Here is a 14,029-nt window from a genome sequence, read left to right as displayed (position 1 = left end):
AAGGACATCATTATTTTTTAACTGTGGTTGATGATTTTAGCAAGTTTACATGGATTTATTTGATGAAATTTAAATCAGATATTCTTTCTATAGTTCCTAGCTTTTACAACATGATATACACACAATTAGACATCAAAATCAAGCAAATTAGTTCAAACAATGGTCTTGAATTTAATCTACTTGAATTTGACTCTTCAAAAGGTATAATTCACCAAACTTCATGTGTAGGCACACCCCAATAGAATGGGGTGGTAGAAAGGAAGCATCAACACCTGTTAACACTTGCAAGATTATTAATTTTTAAGTCTAGTTTGCTAATTAAGTTTTAGGGGATTCTATCTTAACTACAACACACATTATTAATAGAGTACCTACACCCATTTTAAACAATCAAACACCTTATGAGTTGTTGTTTAAAAAAATCCCTTACATATTCATATTTTAGAGTTTTTGGTGCACTTTATTTTGCATCTACTCTTACACAAAACAAAAAGAAATTTGATTCTAGAGCAAAAAAATGTGTGTTTATAAGATACTCTAGTGGAATGAAAGGCTTCAAACTATATGATCTAGACACTCATCAAACATTTGTTTCAAAAGACATTGTATATCAATATCTCAATTTTTAATTTGGTCCATCAACACATCCATTTTGTTTAATTTAGTCCATGTACTATACACTTTTGTTCAATTTAGTCCCTATAACGTAACACAAATTTTTTTTTGAAAATTTTTTTCATCTATCACATCAGCATTGCCACATGACACTGGCACGTCAACATGTTAATACCACGTTAGCATGACCACACAATCATATTAGTGCCACGTGAAATTACGACGTTAGCACATTGGTGTCACTTCAATGTTGACGTTATTCTTTTTAACGAAAAAATTAGATGTCGTTAGGGAAAGGGATTAAATTGAAACAATTCCTAAAATCAATGGACTAAATTGCTTCGATTTTGAGTATATGAACTAAATTAAATAAAATACATGAGTACAGGGACTTTTTGGGTATTTTGACCTTTCACAAACCCCATTTTAAAATTTTATGAAGTTTTAAGTTTTTTCTTCTCTATCAAATATTGAATTTTATTAAATATCAAAGTAAATTTTATTAAGTTTTAGAAAAGAACATGAGTAGATTTTTATGCTAAACTATTTATATAATATTGGTTATAGTTTTATTCAACTGTTGACTACCTGCATTAACAGTGAAAGAATAAAAATATCATTTTGAAGCAAAAAGGACCAAAATGTTATTTTCAAGTATTTTGAGGGAGCATATTGAATTTTAACTCTTCTCAACATAACAAACGTTTTTTTATTTTTAACACGGGGGACTGATATTTCCCCGTCTTGGTTTCATAAGCAAACATGGAGTTGGTGGTGGTGACGGCTAACGCCACCGCATGACCAAAAATGGTTGGCGCGATTGGCTAGTTAAGTTGTTTGACTAGAATAACATTACTAGTTGCTTTCTTAATTCCTTGTAATGGCTTCATTTTTTAAGTTTTAATTCACTTAAGTAGTAGACACTACGAATAAATAATCCAAGGAAAATAAATATCTTATATGTGTAATCTTTTAGATGTTATGAATTTATGAAAATTTATAAAAAAATTAATAATTACTGTTAAGGAGATTAACTGCTGTCACATAAAAATAACTTTTAACAAATATAAATTTATAATCATTAGTCGTATTATTTAAAAAAATTTAAATAAATTTTTATTTTTATATTATATTTAATTAAATTTTTATATTTTTATTTTAAATCAAATAAGTTCTTATAATTAATAAGTAATTAATTTTTATTATTTAAAATGTCACTTATCATTTTATATCACGTGACATGTTAATATAGTAATAATAGATGATAACATGACATAATGACATATTCATATAACATTTTCATCTTTTATGTCAACGTCACATAAGTATAAAATAACAAGTAACATTTTGATTAATGACAATTAGTCAAACTATTGATCATAAAAATTTATTTGAATCAAAATAAAAATATATGAATCTGATTAAATGTAATAAAAGTATTAAAACTTATTTCTATTTTTTTAATAGTTTAGGAGGTTTTTTGAAGTATCATGTCAGATGAAAAATATTGTATTTTAAATTTTAAAAAATATATTTTTAAATGAAAAATTAATAAACATTAGATTTATAAATTTTTGAAAATGAGCATTTCCAACCACCATTTACATTTTATTTTAGACATTTATCTTGAATATCAAAATGGTTTTCTTTTTTAGCCTCATTTTCAAAATTTTCTGAGCATATTTGTTTAATACCGCTCAGCTTAATTATCTATGGGCTATGGATTAGGAGAGCCCACCACTTCACCAACCGTTGATTCTTTCACAGGGCACAAACTTGAACCTTTCTTCCCAATTTCTCACCTCACCAACCACCAAAATATTATCCACAAACAAACATTACCAAACGCGCACGTACTTCGTCACGCAACCCCTTTGAACCCACCAGCCATGACTCTGATGTGTCCTGATTCCATTGGCCCTTGACCGGTGATTCTATGGTTTGTACAGGTGACCGTATCAGTCCCTCCCAAATGCATGATGAAGCTTTGAAAGATCAATTCACCAACTCCCCTCCTATATATGGACTTCGTCTCAACCCACACTCTTCTCCCTAAAATAAAAATAGAAATAAGAAAAGGAAAAGAAATGCATCTCCCTCTATTGATTACCATCTCAGTCATCGCCATCTCCCTAGCGTACAAGCTTTACCAACGGCTAAGGTTCAAGCTTCCGCCAGGTCCACGATCATGGCCGGTGGTCGGGAACCTTTACGACATAAAGCCTGTTAGGTTCCGGTGTTATGCGGAGTGGGCGCAGGCCTATGGTCCAATTATATCCGTCTGGTTTGGTTCGACTTTGAACGTGATTGTGTCGAATTCGGAACTGGCCAGGGAGGTTCTGAAAGAGAATGATCAACAGTTGGCGGATAGGCATAGGAGCAGATCAGCGGCAAAGTTTAGCAGAGATGGACAGGACCTTATATGGGCTGATTACGGACCTCATTATGTGAAGGTAAGGAAAGTTTGCACGCTGGAGCTTTTCTCACCGAAGAGGCTCGAAGCTTTGAGACCAATCCGAGAAGATGAGGTAACTGCCATGGTTGAATCCATCTTCAACGACTGCAACAATCCTGGTATCATCTCCTTCTCCCTTTTTAGCTAGGCAGTAACCCTAACCATATTTTCATTAATTTGTCTTCACCAAATTAATACCGCCCGCCTGCCTTGATTAATATACAGTATGTTGGTTTACTTCATTTTGCTAGGCTGTTGCAGTGCCTTTTTCTCCAACGTTATTAATTGCGGGGCCTTTATAAAAAGGATTAATTATCTTTATTTACTGGTAAAGTAAAAGTAAATATAGTAAAATTAAAATATAATACTAGCTTTTTAAAATAAATAAAATAGATAAATGCTGTTAATAAAAAAAATTTAAATTTTTAATACATAATAAAAAAATAAAGAAAGAAAGTAGCAAGGTAGGCAAAGTCGTCTATATTTAAAAGTCAAATATCTGGAGGGAGGCCGCAAGAGACGGGGAGAGTGGAGGCGCGCTTCCACTTGAGGCATTCTCCTTTAAACATAGCTGCCGCGCATGCAGTAGCGTTTGGCGCGCCCAAAATTCAGCTATTACTTGTTGAAAATTGTCCATCACAGTATTTGTATAATTTTTAAACTCCATCAACAAAAAAAAAAAATGAAAATATTGTTCCAATTATTTTGAAGCGTTCAATTAATTTTTGATGTAATACTAATAATAATAATAATAATTGAAAGCTTTAAATGGATCCCTTAGTAATAGTTGTTGGTTTCTCCTCTAAGGTATGGATCTTAACAGTTGGCCAACCCCCCAACAGAAAAAAAGGGCATGGGCCATAATGACTGTGTTGGGAAATCACAAGGAAAATGAAGTAGTAATGGTGAGACATGATTTTATCACCCAAGCTATTCGGTGTATCACGTGGTCTCTTGCGTAAATAGCTGACTTACTTGTCTGAAGAGTGATTGTGAACACTCTGTATTTCCGGGGCAATTGAATGTTTGGACTATTAAAAGATTTGTTGCAAGTTGTATGTACACCCTGTTTGATTAATGCAATTGAATGTAATTTTGTGGCATTACAACAATTAATATATCTGAATGCAAATTTAGATGCAGAAAGCAAGGGTAAAAGTTTGCCTGTAAGGAAATACCTAGGAACAGTAGCATTCAACAACATAACAAGGCTGGCGTTCGGGAAGCGTTTTGTCAACTCGGAGGGCATAATGGACGACCAAGGCCAAGAATTCAAAGCCATTGTGGCAAACGGACTTAAGCTGGGTGCGTCACTTGCCATGGCAGAGCACATTCCATGGCTCCGTTGGATGTTTCCTCTGGAAGAGGAGGCATTCGCCAAGCATGGGGCTCGGAGGGACCGTCTCACCAGAGCTATCATGGAGGAGCACACCCTCGCGCGCCACAAGAGCGGCGGTGCCAAGCAGCACTTTGTTGATGCCTTGCTCACATTGCAAGACAAGTATGACCTTAGCGAGGACACCATTATTGGACTTCTTTGGGTAAGTGTTTTAACTTGTGGAGTTTATTTACAAGGATTGGAGCCATCTATTATAGCAAAGTGAATTCTTACAAATATAATAATAATAATAATAATAAACGGAATATACAGGACATGATCACTGCAGGCATGGACACAACAGTAATCTCAGTGGAGTGGGCAATGGCTGAGATAATCAGAAATCCGAGAGTGCAGCAAAAGGCACAAGAGGAGCTAGATCGTGTGATAGGGTTCGAACGGGTGATGTCTGAAACTGATTTCTCAAGCCTGCCTTACCTGCAAAGCGTAGCCAAGGAGGCACTAAGATTGCACCCTCCAACTCCCCTAATGCTGCCCCACCGTGCCAATGCCAATGTTAAAATTGGTGGCTACGACATCCCCAAGGGATCAAATGTGCACGTTAACGTCTGGGCCGTCGCCCGTGATCCGGCTGTGTGGAAGGACCCTGAAGAGTTCCGGCCCGAGAGATTCCTGGAGGAGGACGTGGATATGAAGGGTCATGATTTCCGGCTACTTCCGTTTGGTGCAGGGAGGAGGATATGCCCCGGTACACAACTTGGGATCAATCTGGTCACGTCCATGCTGGGTCACCTGTTGCACCATTTTAGCTGGACGCCGGCTGAGGGAGTCAAGCCTGAGGAAATCGACATGCTTGAAAATCCTGGAATGGTTGCTTATATGAGGACTCCATTGCAGGCTATGGCCACTCCTAGGTTGCCTTCCCATCTGTACAAACGTGTGGCTGTGGATGTCTAAGTTTTCCCCTCAATTTCTTCTTGTCGTTCATCCTTAGATTTTGGATTGAGTTCGGTTCTACTATGTACTAAGTCATCTGTTATGCTCATTGGTCAGAAGAAGAGGACCAAATAAAACCACAATATATATATGATTTCCGGACGAAAATTATACTGTATAACTCTTATATAAAGTTTTTGTTAGATTCTTCCAAATAATTAAATGTGAATTTGCATTATTTATTTATTTTTAAGCATAATATTTGAAAAAAAAATTCAACTATTTTAAAAACTTCAAATAAATTTTTATTCTTTTATTACACTTAATCAAAATCCAAATATTTTTATTTTGTATCCAATAAACTTTTATGATTAATGATTGATTAAGTGTTAACAAAAATATCACTTACCATTTTTATATTACACAAACACTCATTCTTTAGCAACTTTCACCTTGAATTTAGGCGTAAGTGAATCAAAATGTCATTTTTTTATATCTCATGACGTATCTTTAACAACTTCCACCTTGGATTTAGGCATAGGTGAACAACTATTGCTTGATCTTTAGCAATATCTCCCCCAAGGTATCATATGCATATCGACTTGATCCTCCCAAACTTTTATTGGTTTGAAAATATTCAAACTCTCTAAGTAACCACAAACCTTCAAACGGGCCCTAAACAGACCAATATATATAAGCTTTCCAGTGATTGCATCAGTTGGCGAAGAAGAAACACCACACAGAATTGCTAAAGAAATTAACAAGCAGCCAAACATCAATCCCATTTAAGCAAGTCATACAAACTTGAAGGAAAAGAGGTGCAAGTCATACAAGCAATCAAAAGCATCTAACTTAAGAGAGAAACATGGCAAAGATGTTCAAAGTTACATTGCATTCAGAAGAAAAATATATAATTTAATCCAAACTCAGTGACATGTATACAAAGTATTGAGAAGCAGAAGGTTATATACAAACAAGACGGTAGTCATAATGTAAATATCAAAGCACAAAAGCATAGCTTCTGAAATGGATTCCTTATTGTCACAATGGTACGGATAAACTGTATCAGTCGCCATGTCATTTATAATACCAACATGATATTACTCCTAATTCATAACAAACTTTCCTTCTTTGTTCTTAGTAATTTCAACCTTGAAATTTTCTTCCTTATTGCCCCTCCTTAACTTCAGAAGTAAGTCAAACTGTATATAATCTTCAACGACCTGCATTTAACCAAAGAAACTTCTTCATAAAACAACGAAACTTTTAAGTGGGAAAAAGTGATCCTTCCCATAAAGGGAGAAGCTGAAGAGAACAGATGGACATTTGGGGATTGGTATGTGGTTTAAGCTAATAAATTAATTACTATATTCGCAAATGCAAATGCCGTTATTCCAAAGAACATCAGTCATAGAAACGGAAATGAACATTATAAAACACCAACCTTCATTTTAGCTAGAAGGATTTCTAGAAGCTCATAAGGGAACAATGAGTTGGATCTCTGCCGAATGGACTTAATAGCATGGTTCGCAGCATCTTGGACCTTAGGATCATTTGTTAGCACTGTTTTCCATCCTAGTTGAGGACCATCTGATTTACAGAATGTACCCATCTTATCACTACTTTACTGAATGACTAAATGATCTTTCAAACAACACTGAAGGCCAAAAATTTTCTAAATGCACTAGACTAAGAAGCATAAAAGTAATATAAAGGTTGAGAAACCATATCATTCAAAACAAAAGCTAATTCAGGGGTTCAAGCAAAAATGCCTCTCTTAGCTTCTAGGGTGTGAGTGACAGAAGTTCATTGTCAAGTAGCATAAAAAAAGGTTTACATATATCTTCTCAAGCACATAAAACTATATACAAAGGCCAAGTCAAAGAAACTGGCTGTCATTGAAAGTAAATCAAGCATCAGATGATTTCGCATTTTACTAGTATTTACTTAAAAAAAAAAAAAACAAAAACCCAAGGTAAATTGTTGAAGTTAGGAAATGACCTTGCACACGCTTGAATTCCTGCAATTGCTTAAAGTTGATCCAGGGCTTCACCCATACTTTGGCTTCATATACGGACTTTTGACCACCGGCGTCCAAGATTTCCAGTGTAAGATGGTATATTTTACCAGAAACCACCTGTTCCTTGGCCTTTAACACCCTTGCTAACTCAAGAAAAGCATTCTGCACATATCCAACATATTTATAAACAAATGAAGAATGACTATACCCATGCCTAGGCTACAACTGATTCTAATAACACATGGTTTTCTTCCTCTGTTTTAAAGGATCGATATCATGAATATTAACAGTTGCAAAAAGAAGAAGAAAAAACCTGTCTTTGGTTGTGCTGTTGAACGGCAAATCGGGCAAGACTAAGAATCTCGGCGGAGTTGTGAAGATCACGGAAGCCTCCTAATTTCATCCTTATCAAGTTATCCTCCGCCTCTCTGCAAACCCCCAATTCCCAGAACGCACAAAACACAATAATCAGACCCAATCTCAGACTATTCATCTTCATTCCGTTTCCTTTTCTTAGGTTTTACCTCAATTTTACTTTACTATGTGTAGTTTGGTCGACCAGATGGGTTCTTATAAACTTTTTTTTTTTTTACCCTTTGGGAAGTTAGTTGGTTGCGTGACCGGTTGTTGTTGCCTTTATAATTTAATTGAAATTAATTATGGATAATCTCTTTTTTTTTTTTTTGAAAAGCAATTATGGATAATCTATTAGTCATCCATTGTTAAAATTTGCTGATGTGGTTTTCAGATTGAATTTCTTTAACTAATAAAAATATTACATGTCATGTAAGTTTACAAATTTTAAAATTAAAAAAATAATCAATTAAATAAAAAAAACCTTTTTTCTTTTGATTTTTCTCTTATTTACTTTTTTTTTATATTTTATTTCGTTTTTCAAGTTAATTCTCCAAATCTCTTGCCGTTTTACAGGCATCAAGTAAACTAATTAAAATTCATAACATCTTCGCAAGACGCTTATGTTATAACTTGAATGTTTAAACAAGGCAAAATTATTGGGAGGTGGACCTACTTTTTCACATAAATATTTCACTCTCTTTCTAATTGAAGAAACTTGCCTTACAAATCTTCTGTCGTGCACACAATAGTCTCTTCACTCTCATTGTTATAAAGTGGCTACTAAAGATTTTCACAAAGAATTACACGTTCCAAAACCATCAGCCTTTGATGGTTACTCAAGAATGAAGAGAAACCAAAAGAGAAAAGAGTTTTTGGTTTTTCTAACTTACAGAACAACTCATATTCACTCTTGGTTGTGTGTAGAAACGAGTACATCTATTTATTATTTAGACGTATTAGGGATATAGAGATAGGATATTACTTTTAAATTTAAACAAATTAAATTTAAATGTAATTAATTTTTATTTATTTAAATTTAAATAAATTAAATTTAAATGTAATTAATCTTTATTTAATTAAATTTAAACAAATTAAATTTAAATTTATATCATATTTCAATTTTTTTAAAAAAAAATTATTCAATTAAGCAATATCAGAATAATATCCAACATGAATTAATTAAATATTTATTAATTATCCACAAATAATTAATAAAGTTGCATGTCATGCAGATGCACCATATTTAAATGCAACATTTCCCACTCGTACACATCGGCATTAACTTGTACCATTCTTAATTTAATTCATTCTCCATTCATTGTCATACAAGGAAAATGGAATGTGCGACCAACGAGAAAATAAAGGTATCGGTGAGCAGTGAGATATTAAGTTACCATCTTACTAACATAACACCACTCGAGTTCTCGTCATATCCCAAATCATTTTAATCACACAAGATTTTGCATCTATGATCCCTCCTACATATAAAAGCTATGCAAAATCTCTTTATTTGTCTAAATTGATGGTTATATGTAACAACTAATGTTTTTATAACCGCCCAGGCAATGAGTTATAGACCATATATGTGAGATGTATAATGACTCTTCCTTGGATACTCATGTCAATCCATTAAGATTTGATTGCTTCCTAGTATGTTAGATCACATCATTTTTGACCCTTGGAAATCATGCTAAAGCAGCAACACCAAATCTCAACTTCATATCATAAATCCAAGTCTTAAAGGGTATAAAATTTGGACTACATATGTCTTTAGGGCTCACACAGTGATGAAGTAGGGATCTATTCAATCACTCCTTTCTATCGGTCAACTAATAGCACATATAGTATGAATGTACGTTATGGTGGATCTTCCATTTAGGGTTTGTCACGTCAACATCACCATACAAATCTTGGTCCAATCCTTGCAAAAAAGATTGACTTGAATCCCTTAAGATTCAAATTCGGCTATCACTAGCTCCATGGAGTGTGGATAATTTCCATGTTCGACTTTTACCAGCCTTATCTTGACTTTAAGTCAAGGTGACATTGCTAAGATCCTTGCTTACAACTTATGTGACAAGGGGATCACAAAATGCTTGGTACCTTGTGATTGTTTAAGTCTTATCCCACAAACTACCATAGCGTTGGGGCGATTATCCTATGTGAAATGAATAATCTATAAAACCAAGTAACAATAATTACTTTAGATATGTGCCCTAATTAATTAACAACATTTGATCAAATAAGTCAATACAGACTTAATTTATTGATTGTTCAAAAAAAAAAGTACCTGAATATCAAATGTGTAATAACCATAAACCCCAAACATGCTTTTGGAAAGCATTTCTAGCTAGAGGTTTAGTGAATCTACTAACATATCAATTATGGAAATGTACTTCAATGCAACAAGACTTCGTGTAATGATGTCACAAATGTAGTGATGGCGAGTATCAATGTGTTTGGTTTCTCCATAATACTTAGGATCTTTTGTATAAGCTATGGCAACTGTGTTGTCGTAATAAAGTACAACAACTCCACTAAGATGCCTAGTAATGTTCAAGCTTTGCAAAAATCTCCTTAACCAAACCACTTCTTATACTGTAGCACAACATGCTACATACTTTGCCTCCATAGTGTACAAAGCAGTACAAAGCTGCTTCTTGCTATTCTAAGAGATAGCTTTGCCTACAAGTATAATAGCATATCTTGAAGTAGACTTTCGATCATCTTTATCACTAGTGTGATCAACATCACTATATTCGACCAATTTTAGACATCCACCTTGATAGTATAAAGCCAAATTAGTGGTTCCTTTTAGATACCGTAGTATCTTTTTGACTGTAGCCCAATGGGCAATCCTAGAATTGCTTTGGTACCTACTAACCATACTAACTGCACAAATATATGTCCAGTCGAGTACACATCATAACGTATATTAGACTTCCAATAGCACTTGCATATGGCATGTTCACCATTTATTTCTTTTCTTCTTCAATTTTAGGACATTAGTCCATGCTGAGATATAGACTTTCTCCATTGAAGTGTCTATAAGCTTGAAGTTTTGCATATGGAATCGTTTTAAAACCCTTTGAATGTAATTTTCTTGAGACAAACTCAAGAACTTTTTAGAACGACTTCTTGAGACCTTAACCCCGAGGATGTATTCAGCTTGTCCCATGTCCTTCATCTCAAAAGTGGAAGACAACCAGTTTTGAGTGGTGACAATTAACTCCATGTCGTTCCAAGCTAATAGGATATCATTCACATATAATGAAAGAATAAGGAACTTATTCCCTAATCTCTTTACATATACACAATAGTCCTTTTCAATCATCACAAAGCCTATGGAAATGATGGCTTGATGAAAATGAAGATACCATTGTTGGGATGATTATTTCAAGCCATAAATAGAACGTTTCAAGCGACACACCTTGTATTCTTTTCCTTTGGCTTGAAAACCAATTGGTTGATTAATATAAATCTCTTCATTGATTTCTCCATTGAGAAATGCAGTTTTCACATCCATTTGGAACAATTCCAAAATCCAAATGTGCCACTATAGCCAAGATAAGGCGAATTGATGCAAATCTCATCACAAGAGAAAACATCTCTTTATAATCTACACCTTTTTTAACTGTAGCTAAAGGTGAGCAAATGTGAATAGAATTGAACAACCAAACCAAATCGAAATGAGTTCTAGTTTTTTGGTTCGATTAGTTTAGTTTTTTGGTAGTTCAGTTAGGATAGTTCGGTTATTAAAATTAATTTGGTTCGATTTTAGTTACGAAAATTTTTAATAGAACTAACCGAACTTAAGTAAGGGTATTTTGGAGATTTTACATGAAAAATAAATCCTAAACCTAATCTCTTCTCCTCTTTAGTTCCTCTCTCTACCGTCTCTAGAGTCTAGACTCTCCACCCTCTTCTCTTCATTTTTTCTTATCTTTAGCAAGTTGTTGCCATCCTTCACCTTTCCCACATCAAGTAAGTTTTTCGGGTTTTTAGTTCCTCTTCTCTTTTTTTTGTTCTATGTTCTCTTAGCTTGAAATTTTGGTTAATGCTTGCTCATGGGTGGGTTTGGTCGATGAGTTTTTTGGTGTTGGTTTTTGGCTTTTTGCTACTCGTTGTTGATTTTTCTTGGATGGCGGTTTGCTGCTGGTTGATTTTTTTTGGTCTAAATTTGGACTTCACTTTTAACAATTATAAAGCTTATAAGATAAGTGAAAATGTTGGCTTTCGAATGAATCTAATATAATATTTTGTTTTTCATTTTTCTAAAAAATAAATTTAACCAGATCTAATATTCATAATAATAGCAAGATAGATAATATTAAGGTATTTATCTGTATTTGAATTACTTTTGGACTAAACACATTATAAGTTTCTGGCTTTAATATACCTTTAGACATTATGTTTATATGTGGTGGGATGTACACCGCATCTGGATTAGATTAGAAAAAAGTATTTTGAAAATAGGAGAACATGAAGGATATATGGGTTGTTTTATCCTGAGTAAGTTCTTAGTGGCAATGGATCACATCATCTTTTTTGCCCCAACCAAGGCAAAGCATTGTCATCAATAACCCTTTATGCATTTGGCATTAAAGAAAGTGTTTTATGGAATTGCAAATATCCAACATTCTCATCATGAAGTTACCCATTTGCCAAGCCAAATCTAATGGGGTAATAAAATTGTAAAAAATTTTCTTCTTCCATGCCTTAAGGCTAGGAAACAACTATAAATAATGTATTGGAAGCTATGCTTTTCTTGCGTTTCGAAGAAAGTGAGCTAAGTAATTCAACATTTTTTTGTTTCTTTTCTAGCTAATTCTCTAGTCATCTTGTTATGTGAACCCGACTAAAGCCGAGTTAACTGGCAAGGTGGGAATTTAATGCAATGATTGACTTAACCTAAACATGAAGAATTTATTTATTATAATTTCTAAAACTTAATTTATTTTTTCTCTATTTGTGGTGCTGAGATGTGAGAAAAAAGTGATTGGACAAATTAAGTGGCCAAGTAAAAGACTTTTCTATTTATTTAATTTACTCTTGACTTTTACTATTTGTTATTAAGTATAAAGGCCTAAAATCATCTACAACAACAATTAACAGGTTTGGGGGTTAATATTAGGAGATATTATTATGGGTACATTAAATGATTATATTTGCTCATGTTTTTTTAATATGTGCTATTAATGACAGATTCTTTAATAGATTCTTGAATTACATATTTGCTAATTAATTAGTTCTTTTTGAGTGATAGATTGAAGATTTCAATGGCAAGTGAAAGCAATAATCCAACTCTTACTCCTAACAATGCTGCTACACAGCTTACGCCTATTGGCATGCCATCATCGTCACCATCACCTACTACACAACAAACTATAATCTCCACTAATGAAAGTGATGCTGTCAATTCTAAGAAACGGAAAGCACTTCCACTGAGGTCTGAAATTTGGAAACACTTCACCAGATTCGTCAATGATCAAGGTGAACATAAAGCTAGATGTAATTATTGTGATAGGGTATTTTATGCTAATATTAAATATAATGGCACAACTTCATTAAAAAATCACATGAATTCTTGCAAAAAGTTTCCTAGTTTTGCTAATGATTCTGCTCAAACTGAGTTAGCTTTTCAATCGAGTGATGGGTCAATAGGAACTTGAAAATTTAGTTAAGAAGCCATTAGAAAGTCTCTAGCTAAGATGATCATCAGAGATGAGTTGCCTTTTAGATTTGTAAAAAAGGAAGGATTTAAGGAATTTGTGTCAACTTCATGTCATAGATTTATTGTGCCATCACGATGGATTGTTGCTAGAAATTGCTATAACCTTTTTGGTAATGGAAAAAACCATGTCAAGCATATATTGAGAACATCTTCTTTTAGAGTTTCTCTAACCACAGACACATGGACATCAATTCAAAGAGAGAATTATATGTGTTTTATGGCTCATTTTATAGACAATGATTGAAAATTACACAAAAGAATTTTAAACTTTTGTCCCATTTATAGTCACAAAAGTGAGGCCATTGGAAAAATCATTGATAAATGTTTGCGTGATTGGGGGATTAGTAAGGTTTTCACTATTACTGTAGATAATGCTAATTCCAATGATGTTGCAATAGCACATATAAAGAAAAAATTGAACTTATCAGGAAATAGTTTTTTAGAAAGCAAATTTCTACATATGAGATGTATTGCACATATCATTAATCTCATTGTCACTGATGGATTGAAGGAAATGAACGATTTAGTTGCTTGTATTAGAGGGGCAGTTAGATACGTGAGATAGTTACCTGC

At 33.7% G+C, this 14,029-nt stretch overlaps 2 protein-coding genes across 2 annotated transcripts; one reads left to right on the top strand and one right to left on the bottom strand.

Annotated features, from left to right (window-relative positions):
* Window positions 1-2,656: 2,656 nt before the first annotated feature.
* CYP98A3 (cytochrome P450, family 98, subfamily A, polypeptide 3) lies at window positions 2,657-5,513 on the top strand. The gene is made up of 3 exons (XM_007028195.3): window positions 2,657-3,189; window positions 4,208-4,611; window positions 4,722-5,513. Exons 1-3 carry the CDS (start codon window positions 2,703-2,705, stop codon window positions 5,364-5,366), a joined length of 1,536 nt encoding a protein of 511 aa, XP_007028257.3. The 5' UTR covers window positions 2,657-2,702; the 3' UTR covers window positions 5,367-5,513.
* A 707-nt stretch (window positions 5,514-6,220) lies between these two features.
* Window positions 6,221-7,952, bottom strand: LOC18598607 (Cystatin/monellin family protein). The gene is made up of 4 exons (XM_007028194.3): window positions 7,679-7,952; window positions 7,347-7,527; window positions 6,790-6,935; window positions 6,221-6,568 (listed from the first exon to the last, which is right to left on the bottom strand). Exons 1-4 carry the CDS (start codon window positions 7,862-7,864, stop codon window positions 6,452-6,454), a joined length of 630 nt encoding a protein of 209 aa, XP_007028256.3. The 5' UTR covers window positions 7,865-7,952; the 3' UTR covers window positions 6,221-6,451.
* Window positions 7,953-14,029: the final 6,077 nt, after the last annotated feature.

Source organism: Theobroma cacao, chromosome 5, assembly GCF_053813885.1.
Source record: "Theobroma cacao isolate CCN51 chromosome 5, ASM5381388v1, whole genome shotgun sequence".
In the NCBI taxonomy this organism is placed as follows: domain Eukaryota; kingdom Viridiplantae; phylum Streptophyta; class Magnoliopsida; order Malvales; family Malvaceae; genus Theobroma; species Theobroma cacao.
This window is presented reverse-complemented; position numbering and strand designations above follow the sequence as displayed.